The following is a 27,282-nucleotide window of genomic DNA, read 5'->3' on the forward strand; positions in this document are numbered from 1 at the left end:
TTAGTTGGAACCTGGCTTGTACTTAATAAAGAATAATATATAAAACTGTGGAAAGAATGTTCATCTAAAACTAGTATGATCCTGGAACCTTTCTTAGTAAGTTTTTAGTAATTTAAAAATTCCAGAAGGAGAATAATTTTAACATAGTTATTATGATCAAGTATAATTGCACAATTAAAATCCTGCTGGTCAGGACTTGCTTCTGAGTTACCTGTTTGAACAATTAAGTAAGATGTATGGGAAAACCCTCCTCCACACTCATTCCAAAAGTAGGCAGCTTGATGGAAATATTAATGAATTAGTTTTCATAGTAGAATTGGACTCACGCAATAATGAACTCTAAATTAGTAACAGCTGTTATTTCAGATTGGCATCATTTTGAAGTTAGGGTCTTAATTCTTAGCAAGATCCTTAGCACTTGTCTGGAAATCCTTTACATTTTCACTCACTTTTATATTTCCTGAAATATGTAATTGAAACTTTTAATCTGCCTTACACCCATTAGCTCGTCCTAAATTTCTACTCAGAATTGGCAGTAGAAGAGCACAATTATTTCTCAGAAAAACTAAAAACCTCAGAACTCTCTCAATTTCTGTTTGCCTGTAGAGGGTGGGGCAACAGTAGGTTTACAGTGAGTAAGTGAAACATAGTTTACTCTTGTATTATTTATTTATTACTATATTTTTTCATATGAACAACTGTAAACCTACTTTTGTTCCTCCCCAAACTTACCTGTATTTTGAGCCATCCTCAGAGCCTCCCTACAGTGTTAGGAAAAGAGATTTAGCCTTTGATCTGTATGTAGGTCCTTTCTTTCCTCTTGTATTCTCGCAAGTAATTTAAATGCTTAACATGAAATTCCTCATTATTTTTCTTCTTTTTAAACTGTCTGTGTATGTGAATTATACCATGAGCTAGAAAACTAGGAATCGTTGTAACTGCTGTTGCCTTTCTATATAGTTGGCTTTCCCCAATCTAATTAGATTCCACCTCTGTTTGCTGTCTATTCACAGTCCATGCCAACTTTCCTTTTCTTAGTTCTGCCTCATTGCTAACCTGTATATCAACAGTTCTTTTATGTGGGTACTGCTGTTGTCCCCATGTTGCAAAGCTATACAGCTAATAAATGTCAGTAGTTTTTCTCCAAAAAATTTATACATTAATTTAAATTTTCTGAAATAATTAGTCTTGACTGGGAATGGCCAAGAGAGCTTTAAAAATGAATAATATTGAAGGGAACTGTGAATATTACTGGATCTACTGTTAACTTATAATGATAAAAATAATATGATTTGGGCATTATATGGATAGATGAGTAGAACATAAAGCTAAAAATGTAGCCATATAATATAATAAAGAGCATTTTGGGTTGGTGGTGGGAAGCTTTGCTCAGACCCCTGGATACTGCTCCTAGAAAAGGGTGCTGACCTCCCGGGAGCCGACCCTCCCACAACCCAGTGCCGGGGTGGCAGTTCTGAATTTTTTCCTTGTATGTTGCTAGAACATGTGGCTATTTTTTAAAGAAATCATCAGATTCCAACCTTAATATACAATAAATTAAATATGAAATGAGTTACAAAGTTATCAATGAGATAGTAAAAATTAGAAAGTCTATATGTTTATTAGATCTTAGAGTAGAAAAGATATTTTCTTAACATAAAACCACAGGGAGAAAAATCTCAAAAAGAAGACATTTTTAAATAGAATTAAAAGAAAAAAATGGCAATATATGATAACAAAAGTTACCATCTTACTTTATAAAGAGCTTTTAGAAATACGAAGGAAACCATTATAAAAATTGAGAGAGGACATCAGTGAAGAAAATGAAGATAGAAAGAAACCCTACCCCCAATAAAAAAGTAACACAAGTTTATTCTGATGCTAGGATTCAGTGAAATCATATTTGTCTAATATGGTTAAGGAGAGCTAGAAAGTAATTAATAAGGGTAGAACAACCTTTTTGGAGGAAAACTTGGCAGTGTGTTTAAAGAGCATTAAAAATAGAGGTGTATACAAAAATTTATAGTATATGAAAGATTATTTTATTTAGCTTATAATATGTATATGTCCCCCACAAAGATCCAATTAAATAAATTATGCTTTATTAAGCTGATACCATACTGTACAGCCACTAAAAGTTTTGTTGAAAACAAAGAGATAATACAAGTTGAAACTCAAAACAGGATGCCTGCAATTACCTGAATTAAAGTTCTAGCAGAAGGTTTTTGTACCAAACTGGTAACAGTTGTTTAAGATTAGGAGGCTTTCTTATTTCTTTTTCTTTCTCTATCTTAAAAGTTTTTTTTAATGTATATTAATTTTGTAATTAGGGAAAAATACCATTTTCTGTTTAAATAAAAAATTCTGTCCCTGGACAGTTGGCTCAGCTATAGAGCATCAACCTGGTGTGTGGAAGTTGTGGGTTCTATTCCCAGTCAGGGCACACAGGAGAGGTGACTATATGCTTCTCCTCTCTCTCTCTCTTCTCTCTTCTACTTCTCTCTCTCTCTTTCTCATCCCCTTCTTTCTTTCATCCCCTTTTCTATTTCTCTTCCTCTCCTGCAGCCATGGCTCGATTTATTTGAGCATGTTGGCCCCTAGAGCTGAGGATGGCTCCCTCAAACTTCTGCCTCAGGTGTTAAAAAGAAAAAGAGCTCAGTTGCAAGTGGTTGTGGTGGCCCCAGATGGCCAGAGCATCAGGTCCACATCAGCCCCAGACGGGGGGTGCTGGGTGGATCTTGGTCAGGCACATGCAGGAGTCTGTCTCTATTTTCCCTGCTCTCACTTAAAAAAAAATTCCAGACTAGTTTGTAAATTATTATATTGTTTGAAATGGCTGAAATAAGAGTGCTTGAATTTTGCTTGAGAATTTGACACCGCTTAACTCTCAGCATTTCCAGGTCGATGCTTTATCCACTGCGCCACCACAGGTCAGGCCAACACCGCTTAACTCTCAAATCTGATGGGATCCTTACACAAGGTTGTATGGTTGGACCTGACCATGATTGAGCCATTTCTTATTGTATTGGTGTAGAATTTTAATGGTGGGAAGGTGCTGTAAAATTGTGGGGAAAAAATGAAATTCTGTTTTTATTTCCTGTCTTTGGAGGGTTATCTTTTCAGATTCTTTAAAAATAAGATACTTTTTGGGATCTAAAATGCTAATTTTATTGCAGACTCAGCTTTTGAAACCATGAAATCAGAGTACTTACACTAGTACGTTACCAAGTTGTTAGTAGGTGTAATTTATTCAGTATGATAGCCAGACCAAGCGGAGGTGCAGTGGATAGAGCGTTGGACTGGGATGTAGAAGGACTCAGGTTCAAGATCCTGAAGTCGCCAGCTTGAGCGTGGGCTCATCTGGTTTGAGCAAAGCTCACCAGCTTGGACCCAAGGTCGATGGCTCGAGCAAGGGGTTACTCAGTCTGCTGAAGGCCCACAGTCAAGGCACATATGGAGAAAGCAATCAATGAACAACTAAGGTGTAGTAACGGAAAAACTAATGATTGATCCTTCTCATCTCTCTCCATTCCTCTCTGTCTATCCCTCTCTCTGACTCTGTCTCTGTTGAAAAAGAACCCCAAAAAACTTGTCAGTACAAATTGTGTTTAAATTGGCAAATGGTATGTTGATTGCTTTTACTGAACTAAGTGTAATTCTTTATAAAATTAATAGGGAAAAGCAATCATTAAATGGATCCTTTTTAATGATATCAGTAAACTTGTTAATTGTTGATATATTAGAAACCTTTGAGCTGTAGTAATAGAAATTTTAGTAGTAGGAAACTACTACTATATGATTTCCAAGCCATGTTTATTTGCATATATATTTTTTAATATATATTTTATTGATTTGAGCGTGGGGGGCATTAATCTGTTTCTGCATGTGTCCTGACCAGGATTGGGGATCAAACCGATAACTTCTGTATTTGGGAACAGTGCTCTAACCATCTTAGCTATACGGCCATGGCTATTTTTATATCTTACATGCATATCACCCTAAGCCTAGTCTTTCAGAAGCAGTATGTTATGTCTCTCATTTTTTTCAAAAAATTAAATGGTTGGATTTTTTTCTTTGTATGTAGGACATCCAGTCCCAATTCCTTCTTAGCCTCAGTGTTCTTTGGAGTCTGGTCCAGTCAGTCTAGTCTCTCCATTGTACATCCCAGTATTTAGTTCAGCATCCATTTATTGACTGTGTACTGTGGAGGCCATGTTTTGTAATAAAAGTATGGTGTACTGTGGTAATGCTACTGTTGTGTTGTGCAGCCTGTTGCTTCAAGCAAGGTCTTAGAACTATGAAACAGAGTACAGTGACTTTCACACTTTATTTGGATTGATAAAAGTGCGCTTAAATAACATGAATAGTTTTGCTATTAGTGACACATTCTTCAAAATGTTGAGCAACATTTTATGCAATTACTAACAACCAAAATATTGTAGTATTTCCTGGAATTACAGGATAGTTGTCTTCTTAGAAAAATCTGTGTATATTTAAAAACCCTGGAACCAGCCCTCCCCTTATGTTCGTTAACTGTAATATGTGTTTAGGCTCAGATAAGTATAGATTTTTCATCTGCATGACTATTTAGTGTTACAATTTATATTTGAATAGGGTGTGAGTAAGTTCTTTCTTAGGGGGATTAATTTTTCATGTTGCAAGATATCCATTCATGCTTTTGATCCATAAACCAGTAGCATCCTTTAGTCAGCGGTGTTACCGAAAGTGCGTCCAGAAATCCCACGCCTTGAAGAGAGTGGCATTTGACTGAATGGGAGTCATTGGGCTGGAGCATAGTGGCCAGAAGAGAAATTTGTGCCATGTAGGTAGCCAGAGAAGACATTAACCTTACCACCAGGCTCTAAGGTTTGGGAGAAATTTAAAAACAACTTCCTGTTGAGGGGACTACAGGGGAAAAAGCTTTTTCTAGGTGCTAGCTAGGTTTCATTTTGTCGCTGAGGAGAACAAAAATGTTAATCAGCAAGGAATTCCAGGGGGCAGCATGGAATGATTAGGAAGGGAGAGAGAAGGTGTGCAGGATTGGGTCACACTAGGAAATGTACAGAGCTATATGGAAGTGAGGGTGTGCACAGTGATGGCTGAGACTGGGAAATCGTGGTCTGCTGTCAGAGACAGAAAACATGGAAATAAGACCTGATAGAATCCCTGTGGAAAATCTCTTTAAAAAAGAAAGAAGTAAAAATGTTAACGTACACAGAACTACAGTGCAGATGAACCCTTACATAACTGTTCTCTAGCCACAAGTCATCACCTCATGGTCACTCTTCTCTTCCTGCAACTTCCAGTAATTCTGTGTCCTACAAAGTGACTCAGTACACTCAACATAATGTGAAACAAAAGTGCTCACTGGTATTTTCTTTTGTTTCTTTTCTTTTTTCTTTTTTAATTTATTGATTTGTGTGTGTGTGTGTGTGTGTGTGTGAGAGAGAGAGAGAGAGAGAGAGAGAGAAACAGACATCGATTTGTTGTTCCACTTTCTTATACATTCATTGATTGATTCTTGTGTGTGTTCCCTGACCAGTGATTGAACCCACAACCTTGGGGTATTGGGATGATGCTCTAACCAACTGACCTACCTGGCCAGAGTTGTTTTTTTTTTTTGTTTGTTTGTTTTTTATAAAAATTTAGTGTACTAAAAAATTCAAACAACTTAACACCAGAAAACACAACCCAATTAAAAAGAGGGTAGAAGATCTGAATAGGCACTTCTCCAAGACATACAGATGGTCAATAGACAAGAAAAGTTGCTCAACGTTTCTAATTCTCAGAGAAATGCAAATCAAAACCACATTGAGAGAACACCTCTCACCTGTCAGAATGGCTATCAACAATAAATCAACAAGTGTTGGCAAGGATGTGTAGAAAAGAGAACCCTTGTGTACTTTTTGTTGGTGGGAATGCAGACTGGTGCAGAATGGAGCTTCCTCAGAAAATTGAAAATGGAATTGTCTTAAGACCCAGTGATTCTACTTCTGGTAATGTATCTGAGGAAACCCAAAACTAATTCAGAAGACTATATGCACCTCTATCTTCATTGCAGTGTTATTTACAATAGTCAAGATTTGAAAGCCATCCAAGTGCCCATCAGTAGATGAGTAGATAAAATAGTTGTGTACTTTTACACAATGGTGGAATACTACTCAGCTGTAGAAGAGAAGGAAATTTTACCCTTTGCCACAGCATGGGTGGACCTGGAGAGCATTATGCTAAGTGAAATAAGCAAGTCAGAGAAAGACAGTACCATATGATTTTACTTATGTGTGGAATCTAATGAACAAAATAGAAACAGACTCTCAGATACAGAGAACAGACTTGACAGCTGTCAGGGGAGGGGCTTGGAGGTCTGGGTGAAAAAGGTGATGGGATTAAGCAATACAAATTGGTAGTTGCAGAATAGCTACAGAGATGCGTATCGCAACATAGAAAACATAGTCCATAGTGTCAAGATAACAGTGTATGGGGCCAGAGGGGTGCTTGGTCTTCCAGCCAGTTTGCCGTACACAGGAAGCTGGTGCAGAGTGGTATTGAATGTAAAGTGTGGTTGAGAAAAAAAAATTGTTGCACACGGATCTCATGACTGATGACTGTGTTGTACCTGGCAGTTGGGAAATTGAATTTAGGATTTGTCGTTACACTTCTTAGGTTGTAGTGCTGACTTTGCCCCTCAACAACTTTGTGTCCTTAAATTAAGCCTGTTACTTAAATCTAATCCTCAAATCCCTCTCTATGAAGTAGGTAGCGCTTAAGGTTTTTATGAGAATTATATGGAGTACTAGGTGTTAGTGCTTATTAGCAGTGCCCTACCCTCCTAGAAAACAATTAATCGTAGTTGCTATTACTATTTTAAGTGACAGAACTGGGGTTTGACTCTTTGATTCCAAAGTCTGAGTTTTTAGCTTTTAATTTTCTAATATAATGCACACAGGTATGAAGAAAAAAAGAAATCAGTCTAGAGATATTTAATGTGCATTTTCTATCATTCATACATAGTTTTTTTTTTTCACTTTACATGAAATTACAAACATTTCCTATTTCTTTGAAAACAGTTTTTAAATAATATTCCAACACTTTGTTCTCTAGAGTCAGAAGTGTCAGGCTACTTAGAATAAGATACATATCTAGTTCTAGATTTAGTCAATACACAGTTAAATTTTATTGCTATTTTAAAAACTTTATGACGAGAATTTCAGTCATGTACAAAGGAGAAGAGTGTGCTGAAGTTCCCCATGGGGCCCATCCATTATGTCCAACAGCTGACGACAACTATCCAGTTTTGTCCGTGGCAGCAAACGCTGCCCATTCTGTGTCATTTTGAAGCAAATCTCAGATGACATACACATTCTTAAATATTTCAGTATATATCTCTGAAAGAGAAGGAACCTTTTTTTTTAAAACTAAAGGACAGTATAACTGTCACACCTAAAAAAGTTAAAAGTAATTTCTTAATCTCATGAAACTCTTAAGGGCTTAATTTCATCATATATTCATTGTTCAAACTGTCTCTTAAATGATATTTTAAAAAAAGAGTTTTAAAGTAGTTTCATTGACTAAGGACACAAATGAGGTCAGTATGTCGGTATTGGTACCCTTGTCCTCTTAAGTTTCAGATTTGTTAGTTGTATAAGCTAGCTGTTTGTCTTTTATAGCAGAAGCTTGGTTCTATATGAAGGAGAACTAAAAACTGTTCTTATATCTTAAAAGGCAGTCCTACGTAGCTTCAGAAGACTAAATATTTGCTCCATGGTCTTTTACAGTTTTTTGAGCCAGGCTTATAGTCTCTCAGTCTGGGTCTCCGTGCTTACACGCCATGGTGTTGTCTCAGACCTTCTTCCGTGCCCTCTGTTTCCTATGATCAGTAGTTGCAGCTAGAGGCCTAATCCGTTTTAGGGTTAGTCGTCTTTTTTCTTTTTTTTAACTCATTTCATTTGTTCAGTATCTCCATTATATTTTTTTCATATTTATTGTGATGTTATTTACATATAAAACATGCTATTGTTTGAAGAATACAGTTTGATAAATTTTGACAAATGTGCACAACTGGGGAAACTGTGAGAATCAGGATTAAATTTCCATCGCTCCTTCCATCCGTTTCCAGTCGGTTCCCCCCTCACACCCAGCTCCTGAGAACCACTGGTCTGCTTTCTGGCATTGGGATTTCACTTGCTTTAGAATTTTATATAAGTGGGCTTATATAGTAGATAGACTTCATTTTCTGGTGTTTTTCTTGTAGCATAACACTTTCAAGATTCATTCATTTTGTTACTGAGTAGTACTCCACTACATGGGTATACTAATATTTGTTAATCTGTTCACCAGATGATGGACATTTGGACTATTTCTAGTTTTTGACTATTAGGAAAAAGCAGAATTTTTTTTTTTTTTTGGTACAAGTTTTCAGTGAACATATTTCATTTCTCTTGTAATAATAGGAGTAGAATGCTGGGCCATGTGCTAAGTGTATACATATTTAAAAGTATAAGAAAGTGCCAAACTCTTCTCCTGCACGGTAGTGCCATTTTCACTTCCTACCAGCAGTCGTTTCTAATCTTCGTTCCCACTTGGTATTCCAGTACCTGTGTAGTGATAGCTCATTATGATTTTAATTTGCATTTCCCTAATAACTAATGATAATGAGCCTCTTTTCTGGTGTATTTTTGCCATTCCTGTATTTTCTTTGGTGGAATGTCTTCAAACTTCTGGTTATTTTTAATGACACACTGACATTTTTTCTGGTATGTGGTGTGTGGAATAAATCCAGTGTCATTTTTTTAATACAGCTATCCAGTTATCCCCAAACCACATATTAAAAAAGTCCATCTTTTCCCACTGATGTGAGTTTCCACTTTTACTGTAAACTCAGTTTGTCTGTGTATTTGGATATATTTCTAAAATTTTTATCCTATTCCTATGAATTAATAGTTTTTTCAGTCCTAACTGATAGGACCTTAACAATATCCTAATTTCCTTTTTATTTGGTTACTTTCTCAGATCTATAGCAGTGATCTGAATAATTTTTATAGCGTATCTATTTTCTCCAACATTAGTTATTAGCAATCAAAATCTTCTTTTTCTTGGGTCAGGGGTTTTACTTCTTAGAATATTAATGCTCTAGAATACAATTTTGGGCAAAGCAGAGCTTAGTGAAATTCTGATGCTTATTACCATCTCTGTCTAAAAGATGTTACTTCATAACTTCTGACTGCATTTCTTTTTCAAATACATGTTAACCTAGTTCTCATGCAATTTTCTAATCCATGTGAAAGGAGAGAAAAACTTTTAGATGTTTACATTTATTTAGAAATGAGAGCAGGGAAGAGAAGAAATTCATTCTCACGTCATTGATATCAGTATAATATAAAATCAGTATCTGTTTTCATTTTTTCCCCTTAGATATAAAAAAGTTTTCAATTCATTAAAAGAAATTTTAGAAAATATTTAGATTTCTTTATTGCTAGTACTTATTTAAAAACAATTCTCTCTTCCTTAAGGATACCTATCAGCTATGTGCATAGAGAATTATTAACCTTTGACAGAAACAGAAGTAGAAAATGTCTGCTCACCTTTGTCCATTAATTCAGTTTCTTCTTGCTTTCATTCTTTTCTTATTTCTCACTATTTCTACCAAATCATTTATCGAGGTGTATTTATAGCTTTAAAGAGTTTTAGAATGCTTGTTGGTGAGAAGAACTGTACTGGTTGCTGGAGGATCTTCAGAGGGAAGTTGTGACTCATCAAGTAATTCCTACTCGGAAGGCTGCCTGGAACGTAAGATGCACCCTCTCTGCAGAGATAGTGTGTGTGATGAATAGCTTCCAGGTCAGTGGGTAGTGGTGTTGCCATGGAAAAGGACATTCAGAATTTTAACTTGGGGTGCCACAATCCATCTCCCTTGATTTCTCTCATCTTAGTCACTTATTCATTCATTTATCAAACATTTACTGAAGAGTTTTTTTCTTTCTTTAAATGTGCTGGTAAGGGAGTCTGCATTTACTGAAGGTGTGAGGAGGGAAGGTTAGTGTTGAAGGGCTGGAAATTAATTTCTGAGGAGATGAAAACAAAGATAAACAACATCCCAATTCTCTGGGAGTTCATGGCTACCTGCCTCAACTTATTTTTAAAAATTTAATTTAGAAAATTTAATTGAATGGGGTGACATTGATCAATAAGGGTACATAGTTTCAGGTGAACATCTCTATAGCATTTGAACTGTTGATTGTGTTGCATACCCAGTACCCAAAGTCAAATCATTTTCTATCACCGTATATTTGTCTCTCTTTACTCCCCCTTGCCCACAACCTCCTCTCCCTGGTAACCACTTCATTTTTAGCTATGTCCATGAGTCTCGGTTTTATATCCTACCTATGTGTGAAATCATATAGTTCTTAGCTTTTTCTGATTTACTTATTTCCCTCAATATAATGTTCTCAAGGTCCATCCATGTTGTTTTAAGTGGTGATATGTCATCATTTCTTATGGCTGAGTAGTATTCCATTGTATAAATGTACCACATCTTCTTTATCCAGTCTTCTATTGAAGGACATTTTGATTATTTCCATGTCTTGGCCACTGTGAACTTTTTTTTTTATCAATACTATTCCATGATTTAAGAATTCTGGCTTTATGCTACTGACATGCGATCCTGCAGCCAGAGATTTCGGCAGTCCTGGTGTTGAAGGAAGAGGGATGATTGCTTTCATAGAGTAGAAGACTGGAGCTGAGACCACTCTTTACTTTTTCTAGGTTTTGTACTCTTGCACCTCAGCCCCTACTGTACATTGAATGGCTCTCATCTTCATACAATGTACTTAAGAACTTTGTTACTTAATTTTGTTTTCTATTCTAGGACCTCTGTCCTACCATATTCATTATTGTGGTTTTATACATTTTAATGTTAACCAGAGTGAGTGTTCTGCCATAACTCCTTTTTTTTAAGTGATTTTTTTGAATGTCTTACGCATTTGTGCATTCAGTTAATCCATCCTGCCTTCCAAATAAGTTTCCTTAAGATTTTGATTGACATTTTAATTTACTTTATAAATTGATTTACAGATTACTGACACCTTCACAATATTAAGTTCTCAATATAAGAATAGGTTTTAATTTCTATTTTTCAGTAAGGTTTTATAGTTCTTTTCATAAAGTGTTTTATGAAAGTTTATTTTATTTTATTTTATTTATTTATTTTTTTTCTTTTTTCTTTTTTCTGAAGCTGGAAACAGGGAGAGACAGTCAGACAGACTCCCGCATGCGCCCGACCGGGATCCACCCGGCACGCCCACCAGGGGCGATGCTCTGCCCATCCTGGGCGTCGCCACGTTGCGACCAGAGCCACTCTAGCGCCTGAGGCAGAGGCCACAGAGCCATCCCCAGCGCACGGGCCATCTTTGCTCCAATGGAGCCTTGGCTGCGGGAGGGGAAGAGAGAGACAGAGAGGAAAGCGCGGCGGAGGGGTGGAGAAGCAAATGGGCGCTTCTCCTGTGTGCCCTGGCCGGGAATCGAACCCAGGTCCTCCGCACGCTAGGCCGACGCTCTACCGCTGAGCCAACCGGCCAGGGCGAAAGTTTATTTTAAATGCTTAGTTTTAAAATTATGTAATCAAATTGGCTATTGATGTTCCTTTGGGAAGCTATTTTTTTTTCTTATTGAAAAACCATCTTAAGGAACTCTGATTTCTAAAATAGTTTTGGATTATATTATTGACAAAATCATGTTATCTGAAGAGATGGAGTTTTGCATTCTTTCTATTGATAATATGGAAATCTTTTATTTTTCTTAACTAGTTTAACAACTATTGATTGTGTGACATTTGTGTCTTAAATCTGATTTGGTTTTTAAATTTTGTTGGTACTTTACCATTAAACATGATACTTGATTGGTTTGAAAAGGTTTTTAAAGAAGTCCCAAGAGAGTTTCTTTGACTAATCAGGACTGATTTCCTAAACTGTCTTTTATTGATTCTGTTCTCCACCTGGGAAATACCACTTTCATAGGATCAAATTAACTACTATGTTGTTTGACTGGTCTCTCCACCTTTGGTCCTTGTCTCTGTTAATCTGGATTGTGAGTTGCTGTATACAGGTTGTATTTTCAAAGTCAGTTTGATCATGTTTTACTTGTATTCCAGGAAATTGTAGCCCTATTACATCTTTCCATATTAGGTAGTGAAAAGTCCAGACTTCTCAGACTACTTATCCTATTATTTATGCTTTTGGGCTCAGAGCACATGCCTTTCCAGTCTTCACCTTTGTCAGAAACTGTGAAGGATCTGAGATCTTACCCTTCTGCAGGCGAACAAGTTAGCCTGCTCTACAGTTTTATGGATCTTGGCAGAAGATGTGAGTTGCCTGCGTCAGTCAAGGACGTTACTCATAGCAATTGCAGTAGCCACAGTGTCATTTTTCTTGAACTGGTTACCCTAGCCCCAGTTCCCACAAGGTTACACGACTAGGGCCAGGTGACACCAGTACACACAGCTTCATTACAGCAGAGGACCCTGAATATTCTCTGGAATCTCAGCCTGCTTGTTTCTTTAATTTGCCCTTCCTGTTATTTCCTGACTCCTCCCCCCCAATCATCCCTATTTAAGACTCTATCTAAGCTTCTATACCCCTCATCGTGGACCTTGTGTCTTTGAATGTACTGCGTGTGTACTAGGTTTCTCCTATTCCAGACACTCCAGTGATTCTTCTTGGTTTGCACAGTGGCCTCAGTGCCTCTCTCTCTCTCTCTCACTCGCTCTCTCTCTCTCTCTCTTTGGAGAATTTGTAAGGTCTGCTGTCTTTCCTGCCATTCTTTGCTTTGGTCAGTGTTTTAGTGTTTGCAGAGTGCCTGCAGGGACATTTTAAATTTGTTTTTTGTCTCACAGAACCCTTTAGGGTCGTGTATTGGTTGGAATGCGATCAGCTTCAAGGAACAGATAACCCGTTTTTACAGTGGGTGTAATGGATAGAGTTTTGTTTCTGGGTATGGATGGTTTGTTTTGTTGTATTTTTAATGTAAAAAGTCTGGAGATAGATAATGCTGGTGTTGATTCAGCTTTTTGCAACACCCTTTCCTGTAAGTTTTTCCATGTGCTTTTTCTGCCATCTGAAATTCTCTCTTTACTGTATCTGCAGTTCCAAATTCTATCTTTCCTTTAAGTTATAATCTCTTCTACGGAGTCTTTGTAGAAGAGTTACTCCAAAGAGGAAAAAACTCTTTTTGTATATACTCACAGGTACTAATAAGCTAGAAAAATGGCCTTTATCATAGTTTTATATGCTGTGTCTTTTGTTACCCTGTAAAAGGTGCCTTGTTTAAGGCAGACACAGTTGTCACTTGAATGAATGAGAATGAGTAAACCCTATCTTTAAGGACACCTTTAGGGAAGATACTGGCAGGGGTGTGAATGTGGGCATTTGGGTTTTATTTATGCAGGTGATTTAATTTATAGGAATTGAATATGTTTGTTCCTGAAAAGAACACCCTTATTGTGTAAATTAGTTTCTGAATGAACAAATGTATACTTAATATCAAATATATCTTCATATACTATCAAAACATTGTCATATTACGTGAGATAAAATGCAGACTGTCCTTTCTCCAGTGCTTAGATGAGTACGAGGACGATGAAGCGGGGCAGAAGGAGCGCCAGCGCGAGGACGCAGTGACCCAGCAGAACACCATGCAGAACGAGGCCACCAGCGTGCCCGAGCCAGGCGGCTCCTATCTGCAGCAAGTGAGTGTTTACAAGTGCTTGGCTGTCACTAGCTATTTTAATGATAATTTGTAAGTTACTCTTAATCATTTTTTTTTTAGTATCACTTTGGCTCCATCAGCTGCACTGAAATATTTTCAATGGATTTTACCACTGATTTTCCTTATACCTAAATGTTTTTGACTTAGCAGTGTTTGGTCTTTATTTCCTGATTGATGACTATTTCCTGACTGACTAATCAGGTATAAGAAGTATCAAGTGTAAAGACAACAAAGAACGATAATTACCTATTTGCTTTTAAAAAGTAAGAATTAGCTTAAGTGTAGAGTTCAGTTTTATGTTGATACTTGTTTTAGAATTTCTATAGCAAATAAAGAGTTGAACAAGTTTCTATGAAGTCAAATGCTTCAACATTTTATTACTAAAATAATAGAAAAGTTATGAATTACTAGAAACATCTGTATTTCTGTGTAATTATAAATACTTTTTAAAATAAAATTTAACTCAGTTTTAAATTAACTGTTATTTTTAATTCTTATGATACCGAAAATTGAGTTGATTATATTGGGATGCCTCAGTATAAAGCAGATCATTTCGCAAAATCATTTAATATAAGCTGTAATTTGGGAATGACCTTGATATAATCTAATCTTAAATTAATTTGATAACATTTTGAGATCTTAAGCTACTGAGTTGTATTTTCAAAGTTTCAGTTTTAACTTTTTAAATGAATTTTTTAATGATACCGCTTTAAAAGGAGTTTCCAAGCAGTACTACACAGCTCCCCATTTTATTAATGGAAAAAATGAAATATAACTTGTGTATTAATTTACAAGGTTATGCTATAAAGGCATTTGGCAGAGAGAGGCCAAATTTTGAAGTGATGGAATGCTGTTACAAAACTTCTTTCTCCTCTGCTCTTTGAGGCAGGTATATTGACATGAAGAATTGTAGAGTGACACTGGTTTTTCTGTTCCCCTGCACCCAAATTGCTGCTACTAGACAAATAGCACCCATTATAAATAAAATGGTGTGAACAAACAAGCAGTGTTTCTGCATCTCTGTGACTGTTGGTAATCTAAAATATCTTTGTATCCTTTGTCTAATAAAATTAAATCTGGGCCTGTTCCACCTGGAGAGTATTATGCTAAGTGAAATAAGCCAGTCAGAGAAAGACACGTACCATATGCTCTCACTTATATGTGGAATCTAACGAACCAAATTAACAAACAAACAAAATAGAAACCAACTCATAGATGCAGAGAACAGATTGACAGTTGTCAGGGGGTGGGGTGGGAGTTGGATGAAAAAAGTGAAGGGATTAAGGAAAAATAAAAGAAAAAACGTGTAGATACAGCCAATAGTGTGGTGATTACCACAGGGAAGGGAGTTGGGGGAGGTAGATGGGTAAAGCGGGAATAAATGGTAATGGAGTCAGACTTGACTTAAATGGTAAACACCCAGTTTTTAGAATGGAGCAGTGATGAAAAAATACATGAAACATGAGGTGAGGATGAGAACACTAATCTGGGAACAAAAAAATCTGAGCTTCATTTGTTGGGATAGAGACAATATAGCATTTTAAGACCCAGTTTGATTTCTTGGTTATGCCACTTACTCGGGCATATTCAGATAACATCAGGCAGCAGATTATAGAAAGAGAGTTGATGTCTTTCTGCAGAATGAAGCCCTTAGCCCATCAAAGCTGGGGTGCCTTGTGTTAGAACACAGAGCTTGTTCCCAGCTATATAACCTCATATGGAACGGTCTCAGCTTTCCACCTCACACAGTTTGTCTTTTATTTCCTGTAGCTATTCTAATCTCTTCTCAGGCCCACTCTTTATTTTTTTCATTTTTCTTTGCGGATTTCATTAGCAGTTAAGATGTGACTCGCTTTTTACCTTGGTTCCAAGTGTCTGTTTTGCCAGTCTGGGTGCTGAGGATGAAAGAAGGCGGGTCTCTCTTTCATGAAGCCCAGATTGCCTCCGTGAAGCTGGAGGGGGACAGGACTTCTGACGACCACATGGTTGACTTCTCTCTGAGTTACTACCTAAAGTCACATGTTTTGCTACTTATAGAAGATATTTATTTGCAACTCCAACTTGAAAAAACAAAACAAATGTTTTGATTGGTTGGCATCATTGGTTGATTTAAGGTTCTTTTGATGGGACAGAGAGACTTTGTTTCTTAGCTTTTTTCTGTGAGTCTGAGCTATTCAGTGAAACAAATCTTCAAACATGAAGAATAAAATAGGGCCAGCAATGTGGCTTATTAATATACTTTGGAAAAGTTTAGAGTATTTTAATTTTCTATTTGACACTTTTCAGATAATGTGTAGTAGTGGTAATAAAAATAATTTTAATAGTTCTTCTAGTTTTAGTTATGATTTTACACATACTTAACCATATTGACTTCTATAATCATACCAGTTTTTGTGTTTTTTTTTAAAAAAGATTTTATTTATTAGAGAGAGGAAAGAGAGAGAGAGAAGGAGTAGGGGAGGAACAGGAAGCATCGACTCGTAGTAGTTGCTTCTTGTATGTGCCTTGACTGAGGCAAGCTGGGGTTTTGAACTAGCGACCTCAGCATTCCAGGTTGAGGTTTTATCCACTGTGCCACCACAGATTAGGCCAGTTTTTAAAGTAATATAATTATTTGATTAAATAATACATGATCAATGGAAAATTTGAAAAGTAATAAAAATGTAAAGAAAGGAAAAATTACTTAATTGGTTTGTTTCTTTACTTGGCATGTTTTTATGAACTTGTTTATTAAATTTTAAACTTTAAGCTCTATTTATTTTAAAAATACGGTCACAGGGTAAAAAAATATAGAAGGGTATATGGAAAAAAATCTCCCTTAGCTACCTGGTTACCTTCCTTGGAGGCAACTAGTGCATTCTTTTCTTGTCTATTCTTCCAGAGGTATCCATATGTGTATATGTGTACACGTGTTTCTGACTTTAAGCACACTGTTCTGCATCTTGCCCTTTTCACTTACTACTGTGGAGAGACCTTCATAATAGGATGTAATAAAGAGCTGCCCTTTCATATTTAGCAAATGCAGAATATTCTACTTTATATGTGTACCACAATTTTTCTGATTTTTCTAATTTCTGTTGATGGTCGTAAAATCTTTGCTAGTATAAACTGTGGTAGTGAAAAACTTTCAGTATGTTATTTTGCTTACAAAAGAAAATCCAAGCACTTAATATTCTGGGTGCAAAGGAAAGGTACATTTGCAATTTTGATATTTCCAAAATGTTCTTTGTAGATGTTGCCACATGAACTTTTTTTCATGTTATTTAAAAACGCTTTGGGCCCTGGCCGGTTGGCTCAGCGGTAGAGCGTCGGCCTAGCGTGCGGAGGACCCGAGTTCGATTCCCGGCCAGGGCACACAGGAGAAGCGCCCATTTGCTTCTCCACCCCTCCGCCGCGCCTTCCTCTCTGTCTCTCTCTTCCCCTCCTGCAGCCAAGGCTCCATTGGAGCAAAGATGGCCCGGGCGCTGGGGATGGCTCTGTGGCCTCTGCCCCAGGCGCTAGAGTGGCTCTGGTCGCAACATGGCGACGCCCAGGATGGGCAGAGCATCGCCCCCTGGTGGGCAGAGCGTCGCCCCACGGTGGGCGTGCCGTGTGGATCCCGGTCGGGCGCATGCGGGAGTCTGTCTGACTGTCTCTCCCTGTTTCCAGCTTCAGAAAAATGCAAAAAAAACAACAAAACAAAACAAAAAAAACACTTTGTACTATTTTCAGAGGTATAGAAGTTTCTTTTTTAATATGTATAATAGCTAACAAATTTCCCATTAATAAAAATTCTGGGTGGTTAAAGTTTTTTATTATTGTAAATAATACTGAAATTAACATCTGTATAGAGTAAATATTTTGTGTTTGAATTATTTTTTTTGGTGACCATCACGCTCTGCTTGGGGTTCTTGATGTTCCTTCATGTGATTCCCTCTCAGGCTGAAAACCTGCCTTCCCTTTCCTGCTTTGTAGACACCCTCCTTTTTGATCAGCCTGTGATTTCTCAGGCCAGGCACGTGTACCCTGCTGTGCGACACCCCTCAGTGAGCTCGGACCCGACTCTGCCAGGCACTCTTCCTCACAAAGGATTTCAGCACGCCGGTGCCTAGGTTGGGGTCACTGTGCTTCCTCCCCACCTTGCTCGGCCCCTCCTCATGGCTTTAACTCTGAATTGTTCAGGAAAGGAAGGGGAATTAAACGTTTTTTCCTATTTAATCCTTATTAATTTGATAATAAAGTTCTTGTTTTACTTTTCATTTTCTTTTTTTTAAAGATTTTATTTATTGATTTTAGAGAGAGAAGAGAGAGACAGGGTGGGTGGAGGAGTGGGAAACATCCATTTGTAGTAGTTGCTTTTCAGTTGTGCCTCAACCAGGCAGGCCCAGGGTTTCGAACCAGTGACCCCAGCATTCCAGTCAACATTCCATGCGCTGCACCACCACAGGTCAGGCAATAAATGTTCCTTAATCTGAATTTCTCTGCAGACTTCTTGACCAGATGTTACTGTGAAGGGGCACTCAAATAATAATTCCTTTTTGTAAAACTTTGGGTGAGACACATCCCCTCCCTGAGCCTCTCTGTAAAGTTACTGTGTTAGATTAGACTAGAGCAACTCTTCAGATTAGACTAGAGCAACTCTTCAGATTAGACTAGAGCAACTCGACGGTGTAATTAAGAGCCTAGAGCAGGGGTCCCCAAACTACGGCCCGCGGGCCGCATGCGGCCCCCTGAGGCCATTTATCCGGCCCCCGCCGCACTTCCAGAAGGGGCACCTCTTTCATTGGTGGTCAGTGAGAGGAGCATAGTTCCCGTTGAAATACGGGTCAGTTTGTTGATTTAAATTTACTTGTTCTTTATTTTAAATATTGTATTTGTTCCCATTTTGTTTTTTTACTTTAAAATAAGATATGTGCAGTGTGCACAGGGATTTGTTCATAGTTTTTTTATAGTCCGGCCCTCCAATGGTCTGAGGGACAGTGAACTGGCCCCCTGTGTAAAAAGTTTGGGGACCCCTGGCCTAGAGCATTGACTTTGGCTTCAGGAGTCCTGGCACCTGACCTTTGTGTCCTTGCAAGTTTTCATCTTAGTCTCCTCTACAAAATAAGGATAACCCTCCACTCCCCCATGGGGCTTCTAGGAGGATTAAATGAGATAATACAGACAAAGTATCTGTCCCAACACCCATGCAGAGTAAGTTTTAAGAAACATTTTCTGCTTTTAACTGCCATTATCTGTATCCCTCAGCCTTTATCTGTGATGGCCTGGGATTCTATGATTCTGATCTCAGGCCCCCACTTCTTTATGTCTGGGCTCAACCACCAAAGCTCTTTTTTCTACATGTCTCAGACTGTACTTTGTGTAGTATTTTTCATTTGACTTTCTAATCTGTCATATTCAGGAAAAGGCAGGCTCTTTGTTTTTGTTATTTTTTAAATTTATTTTAGAAATAAAGAAAGGGAGAGAGAGAAACATTGATATGTTGTTCCACTTATCTACACATTTATTGGTTGATTCCTCTATGTGCCCTGACCAGGGATCTAACCTGCAACTTTGGCATATAGGGACAAAGCTGTAACCAAATGAGCTCCCGTCCAGGGCAGGGCAGGCTCTTTGAGGCATTCTGTACACACCACTTGGAGGCTGAATGGAGCTACCCAATTAATGAGTGTCCTCCAAGTGCTGATGCCAACATTATGAGATTTACATACTTACTACTTTTCATTTTCTTAGTTAATTTATCAGTTACGTACCTCACAGATACCTTGTTCTGTATTTCTCTTCAAAAATCTGTCTTGCTACCTTTGTATAACAGTATAGGTATTTTAAATTCGTCTGGAGGGCCAGTTAGCATGTTACCCTATAATTTTGCTAAGGGCTCTGGCTTTGTTGCTGATTAGTTCATTTTAATAACTTAAGTACTATTTGGTTACATTCTGTTGAGCCTTTATTTGTCTGATGTTATGTCACATGTGCTTTTGTATTTGTTTATACTAGACTTGTTCTGATCAGCCACTGCACCTGTAAAGACAATGTTTATGGGATTTTCTTACTGACCATTCTCAGCTTGAATATAATGGAATGTTTTGTTTCAACTTACACAAAACAGCCTGTGCTTCGCCAACATCTTCTAAGCCCTACATATGTCTTTTCCCTCTCCTGTTAGTAATATAAACCATTCTACTGCAAGGAAGATTGTTTCAGGAAAAGTATATTTTAAATCAATTGTATAACAGGCTTTGGGGTTATTTGAAGGTCTAATAGTCTTTGAAACAAAATTTTAAGACCAATATCAGTCTTAACAATTGTATTTTTTACAAAGAGTTTCAGCAATTCTGGCACCCCCCCCCCCCCCACTCCCATTTAGAATCAGATTAACTTGAATAGTAATTATAAGTTGTCACTCTTTGCTTGGAAATCTTTGTGGCCACAGAAATATAGAGGCTTCTAGTTTAAAAATATAGTGTTATATTTCTATAGAATTGTGTAGAAACCATGCATTTTCCTTCTTAAAATTATAAATAGGGACTTTTTTGCTGCACTTAGAGATTGATTTTGTTTTTATCTAACATTTCTTATTCAAGATGTGCCCAGCTTTCTCTTTTTAGAAAGGGTATAGAGATCATTTTAAACTTCAGCTGTAATTGTTGATTTTGAAAACACATGATAAATAAACTACTACCCCATTCAATCTCTACTAATATTAATAAATACTTATATTAATACTAATATAGTCTATACAATTTAGTGAACATTTCATTGTTAATGTAATTTAATTATAAGAATCACTGAAGTAACATTGAACTGTAAAATGGATAATTTAATGGAAGATTATATTCAAATCTGCCAATAAAGAAGAAACTGTTGTCTGCTTGCATCAATATTTTAACTATTGAAGTATTAGTTATATAGAAATAAGCTTAAATTCTAATTGTTTTCACATCTTGGACATGGGCATGGAGTGACTTGATTAAGCGTGTTAGAGTTCTAACTTGTAGATCTATAGAAAATACAGTATAAAACTTAGTTGAAATATGTTGTAAGTGACCAGTTTTTTGTTTGTTTTTGTTTTTTAAGCTTTAGGAAATGTAGAAAACTGATATATATCTAACTTTCTCTTGGTATACTTAACTGGAAATCTGTCTGATAAAGACTTTCATTCACAATTGTGCCAAAGTATAACATTAGTACAATGCCACTATAGTTTAAATGTTGCTGAAAATGCCCTCCATTTCACATTTCTATATTTGTTAAAATTCTACTCTAAAACTGTATCCGTCCAAGTTTTACCACATTAGGGACAATACCTATACTTCAGTAACCCACAAGTCAGTACGTCCAAGAAGGCTATTTTCATCAGCAGCTCTGCTTCCTACATTTCAGTAAGATGTGATCAGGGTAGTCAGGGTGATACCGTGCTTTGAAATATTTCAGTTGTAATTAAAACGAGATATACAATGTTTTGGAATTTAGGGCATTAGTAGCATTTTTTTCTAATGCTTATTTAGACAAGTATCAGTTAAGGTATATGCCCTTGTTTTAGTTTATATAGAAGAAGATTAGGGAGTTTTATCAAAGAAAATTTTTATAAAATGTTAGTTGAACTACTACTGTTTGTGAAACTTTAGGGGATTAAGTTCCACATGAAATCATTGTCATCAGTGTTCAGTGAAATTTTGAGTGGATACACTTAAGCTCAGCTCAGTATTTCTTTCTGCTTTATCTGAATAACCAGTGGTTAAACATTTTAATCTAGTTACTATGGTTTCAAAATAATTTGAAAATTAAATTTTATAAAGTATATTCTTTGTTCGTATTCACTAGAGATTTTATATTTTAGAAATAGGAGATCTACTTTACATGTTGGTATACAAAGCTCCAGGATTCATCTGCCTTACCTTTAGGGGCTGCCACATCAATGACGGGCAGAGAAAGCAACTCTGAAACAGCAATTTTCAACCTTGTTCATCTCATGGCACATATAACCTAATTACTGTGATTCTGTGGCACACCAAAAAATATGTAAATATCTTTTGCTGATCTAACAAAAACAGATAGGTGTAGTTTTGATTGATTCACACTGGACAGCTATTGTTGTGTTGGCTTTGTCATATTTTTATTTGACAATCTAAGGGAAAGGCGATCAGTGCCCTTGACTAAATATACTGCTCACAAAAATTAAGGGATATTTCGGCCCTGGCCGGTTGGCTCAGCGGTAGAGCGTCGGCCTGGCGTGCGGGGAACCCGGGTTCGATTCCGACCAGGGCACATAGGAGAGGTGCCCATCTGCTTCTCCACCACTCCCCCTCTCCTTCCTCTCTGTCTCTCTCTTCCCCTCCCGCAGCCAAGGCTCCATTGGAGCAAAGATGGCCCGGGTGCTGGGGATGGCTCCTTGGCCTCTGCCCAGGCACTAGAGTGGCTCTGGTCGCGGCAGAGCAACGCCCCGGAGGGGCAGAGCATCGCCCCCTGGTGGGCAGAGCGTCGCCCCTGGTGGGCGTGCCGGGTGGATCCCTGTCGGGCGCATGCGGGAGTCTGTCTGTCTCTCCCTGTTTCCAGTTTCAGAAAAATACAAAAAAAAAAAAAAAATTAAGGGATATTTCAAAATGAATATGAAGCTATGAAATATCCGGTCACCTGGCTACTTCCCATAATTGGTTCATTACAAAGGAGTTGTGCTAATTGTTTTACTTAGGTAATTTAATTTTCATAACAATACAGTAAAATAGACACTGCTGTTATTCATTTTTGAAAATGAGGAAACTGAGACTGATAGGAATCAGATAACTTACCCGTAGTACTGGAACTTGGGGCAGAGTCTTACTCTTAGCCACAAGGTTTGCTGTACTGTTTCCCCGCATTGGTATGTCCTTCATTGCCCTAGGGAGTCATTATTTTCTGTGACAGTCTGTAACCTGATGATTTTATAAAGGTAGATTATTCTCTGACTTTAATCATATCAGAAATTCTTTAATTGTAGGGTCTCTCTTGCAGGCGTCTAATGATAAACTAGGAAGAAAAGTTATCAATGTTTAAAAGGACTCACTGGCCTGACCAGGCGGTGGCGCAGTGGATAGAGCGTTGGACTGGGATGTGGAAGGACCCAGGTTCGAGACCCCAAGGTTGCCAGCTTGAGCGCGGGCTCATTTGGCTTGAGCAAAAAGCTCGCCAGCTTGGACCCAAGGTCACTGGCTTGAGCAAGGAGTTTCTCAGTCTGCTGAAGGCCCGTGGTTATGGCACATATGAAAAAGCAATCAATGAACAACTAAGGTGTTGCAATGAAAAACTGATGGTTGATGCTTCTCATCTCTCTCCGTTGCTTTCTGTCTGTCCCTATCTATCTATCCCTCTATCTGACTCTCTCTCTGTCCCTGTAAAAAATAAATAAATTAAAAAAAAATAAATGAAAGGACTCACCATTTAATTTTGACTGGTTTTATTTAAATGATACTGTGAAAATACTGGGAGAGCCTGGGCTATTATTAAAGACTGAACAGAGAAAAGACTGGTTAGTTTGCAAGATAATAATTATTCCCACCCCAATGATTAATGTTAACTTAGAGCAATTTGGAGGGGGTACTTTAGAATCAGCATAAAAAATACTCTCACTTTTTACTGTTAGCTATCCTGAACAATAAACAATGTTTATTTTTGTATATGTGCTAAATTGTTGGTTTTTTTTTAAAATTGAGGACATTAAAAGGACTGGAAGGGATTATAATTGTTGTGTATTTTAATGTTCATTGACTACCAAAAATATATAAGGCTGATGGTTGATTAACAGTGCTTCCTTTGTCCATTTTCTTAGCTTTAAATATACTTTTAAAAATACAGTTTTTAAAAAGTGATTGGTTTTGTCTGAAATATTAGATGTAGTTTTGTTTTGTTTGACCAGCAGAGCGAAATTGTAAAAGTGTAGTGGTAATTATTCCAAATTATTTCTTTCAAAATTAGATATTCTGTATGAACTGTTTTATATAATCTGGAATTATGTACTTGCACACACTCCCAAGCTGATATGTCATTATCTTTACTTCACAGGAGCCATCTAGAACAGTTTCAGGCAGATACAAAAGGTAAGAATCCTTAAGTTATGACTTATATTGTAGATATGAATGTAATGTCTGTCTCCATGGCTTAACTAACTAGAACTGTTTTCAGCAGCTTTTTGAAAAATAAGAAACCTTTATATTGTGTTCTTAAAAAGAAATTACACTGTAGGCAGGAGTGTAATGTCTTTCTATCCGTGACATAGTCTGATGTACCTTTCAGTTTTTGAAACTGCACATGCACACCGTGAATTTGTAGGGGCCTGATGAACATAGCAAAATAAAAATTTAGACTCTTTTTCCCTTATGTATTTAAACGTTGAAAATACCAGCAGCTTGGGCTGCCATAATAAAATACTACAGACCAGATGACTTAACCAGAAATTTATTTTCTTACAGTTGTGGAGGGCTGTAGTGTCCCAAGATCAGAATGCCAGCATGGTCAGGTTCTGATGAGGGTTTTCTTCCTGACTTTCAGATAGCTGCCTTCTTTCTGTGTCCTGTTACGGGGTGTGTGTGTGTGTGTTTCTCCTGACTCTCTTTTGATAAGGGCACTAATCCATTGTGAGGGCCCCACCCTAAAGACCTTACCTAAACTTAATTACCTCCCAAAGGCTTTGCTTTCAAATACACCATTACATCGAGGGTTATGGCCTCAGCATATAAACTTTGGGGTTGCACAGCTCAGTTAGTTTGTTCAGGCCCCTCTAACAGAAGTACCATAGACTGGTTAGCATACAGACAACAAATTTATTTCTTGTAGTTTGGAGGCAGGAAGTTAGAGATCGGAGTGCTATTTTGGTCAGGTTCTGGTCAAGGCTCTTTTCTGGGTTGCTGACTGACAACTTCTTGCTCTGTCTACATATGGTGGAAAGGGCTTGAAGAGCTCTGTATGGTCTCTTTTATAAGAGCACTAATTCCCATTCATGAGGACTGCACCTTCATGTCCTAAATACCTCCCAAAGACCCTACCTCCTAATACCATCACACTGGGTATTAGGATTTTGACATACGAATTTTGGGCGAAGGATGGGAACACAGATATTCAGACCATACAAATTCATAACCCCACCTCTGCACAATGAGTAATGCTTTTACCAGAAAATATGTTTGAGTGCATGTGCACATGTATAGGAAGAAAATCAGAATTAGGTATGTGAAGTTTAATGGTGATGCCTAGGATATTAGCTTCCTTTTGCCCTGCTGAAGCTGTAAAGGTTGTAGAACCATGTGATCATATTTGTGCTAATAATTACAGAATAATTGTAAATCTTATCAAGTACTTATAATGCCCAAAGTAATTTAGATAGAGATCTCATTCAATTCTCATGATTATCTTATAAGGTGCAATATTTACTTTCACGGATGAGGGGTTAAAGAGGTAGAATAATTTTCCTGAGATTACAAAGCTAGTCAGGAGAATATAGATTTGAACTCAGGCAACCTGACTCCAAACCCTCATGCTTTACACCATCTCTCTAGATTTATACACGTGACACCTTGGTTTTCCTCTATTTGCATGTTAACAATTTTTTAAAATGTTTGGTAAAAGTTTTAATTATTATACTCCATCTAAAATTGAAACAGTGGTTAAAAGGAACTCTAATTTTAATAGTAAGTTATATATAAGTAAAATATAATTTTGAATTTTTACCATGGATCATACATAATATCTATTAGTGGTAGAAAGATATAAGAAGACCAGGGTAATCAGTAACTAAATAACTAGGTCTGAAACCATTGCCATTGAACACTTAATATGCTTGTTTCTGCTACCACTTTTATTTTCATTTCTGAGTAATTTTGATTTAGGTATAACTAAACCTGGGGCACTTTTAAGCTTCTCACATTGATTTGATACATTGCTTGGTAATTTTTACATAACATGAATAGTTTTAAATTGGAAAGAATCTCTTTCCTTTTGCAAGGTATTACTGCCAATCAAATAGCTTTGATTTGTCCTTTTTGCAGTCACATTCTCTCAGAAGTTTTTATCAGTTTTGTTTTGAGGAAGAAAGAATAAATTTCAGTAACTTACTGAGTTTGTTATATGAATTGTATACATATTTAGTTCTTATCAAATAATAAATTTTAAGTTGTGATTGGCACTCTTCAGATTTGTATTCTCTTTATAAAAAATTTATTTTTCAATTAAGTTGACATATTAATATATAGTGTATATATATATATATATATATATATATTTTTTTTTTTTTTTTTTTCCCCCCCTTCTGTATTTTTCTGAAGCCGGAAATGGGGAGAGACAGTCAGACAGACTCCCGCATGCGCCCGACCGGGATCCACCCCACACACCCACCAGGGGGCGACGCTCTGCCCCTCCAGGGCATCGCTCTGCTGCGACCAGAGCCACTCTAGCGCCTGGGGCAGAGGCCAAGGAGCCATCCCCAGCGCCCGGGCCATCTTTGCTCCACTGGAGCCTTGGCTGCGGGAGGGGAAGAGAGAGACAGAGAGGAAGGAGAGGGGGAGGGGTGGAGAAGCAGATGGGTGCTTCTCCTGTGTGCCCTGGCCGGGAATCGAACCTGGGACTTCTGCATGCCAGGCCGACGCTCTACCACTGAGCCAACCGGCCAGGGCCAATATATAGTATATTTTTAATTGAAAAATTTATTTTTCAATTAAGTTGTCATATAATATATTAGTTTCAGTGTATACTACAGTGATTAGACATTTGTCTACCTAACAGAGTGATCTGACACTAAACATCAGATTTGTGTTTGTTAGTTGGAATCAGTACGGGAATAATTTTCTTATAAATCTCATCAGAAACTTTATTTACATATTAAGGTATCAAATCAGGAAGAAAATTGGTTTCCAGTGGTGTATGTTTTTGGTTTTAAGCTTTTTTTTTTTTTAAAAAAAGACCATCATTTTACTTGTGACCTGTTTGTATACCTTTTTTTTTTTTAGATTTTATATTTATTTTAGAGATGGGAGAGAAGGGAGGGGGAGGAGCAGGAAGCATCAACTCCCATATGTGCCTTGACCAGGCAAGCCCAGAATTCAAACCGGCAACCTCAGCATGCCAGGTTGGTGCTTTATCCACTGTGCCACCACAGGTCAGGCCCTGTTTGTATACTTTTGCTTTATATTTTTGTAACTTAGAGTATATGGTTACTTTTCAGCTTTCAAAGGTCTAGCCCTATTTAATACTGTTAAAAAAAACAAAAGAATTTTTAAAGTTTCTAGTCAGTGTTCACATGATTCACAGCAACTCGTAGTTGGAATACTGTCTAAAAAGAAAAAAAGGACGCTGAAAAAAAGATAAAACCTTAGAATCTAGATCTGAAATGATCAATTCCTTATCCGAAGAATTTGTTATATTGTACATCCAGTAGCTTATTATTTTTATTAATCCCTCAGCAAGTTGTAGCAATGACTAACACATGGATATTTTTTGGTGAGGTGTATACTGAGTAATGAAGATCAAAAAATGGAGAAATGGGCTAAAGAATTAGAAATTTGGCATTTTATGTTAGAA

General features: G+C 37.3%; 1 protein-coding gene across 2 annotated transcripts in view; it reads left to right on the top strand.

Moving 5' to 3' along the window:
- The window catches only part of PAWR (pro-apoptotic WT1 regulator), a 119,641-nt gene that overhangs the window by 64,903 nt on the left and 27,456 nt on the right, over positions 1-27,282 (top strand). For both annotated transcript variants that reach the window (XM_066368499.1, XM_066368500.1), the window contains 2 exons: positions 13,607-13,738; positions 23,776-23,810. In XM_066368499.1, coding sequence (XP_066224596.1) covers positions 13,607-13,738; positions 23,776-23,810 — 167 coding nt within the window. The remainder of the gene's footprint in view (positions 1-13,606; positions 13,739-23,775; positions 23,811-27,282) is intronic.

Source organism: Saccopteryx leptura, chromosome 2 (genome assembly GCF_036850995.1).
Source record: "Saccopteryx leptura isolate mSacLep1 chromosome 2, mSacLep1_pri_phased_curated, whole genome shotgun sequence".
NCBI classification, from domain to species: Eukaryota; Metazoa; Chordata; class Mammalia; order Chiroptera; family Emballonuridae; genus Saccopteryx; species Saccopteryx leptura.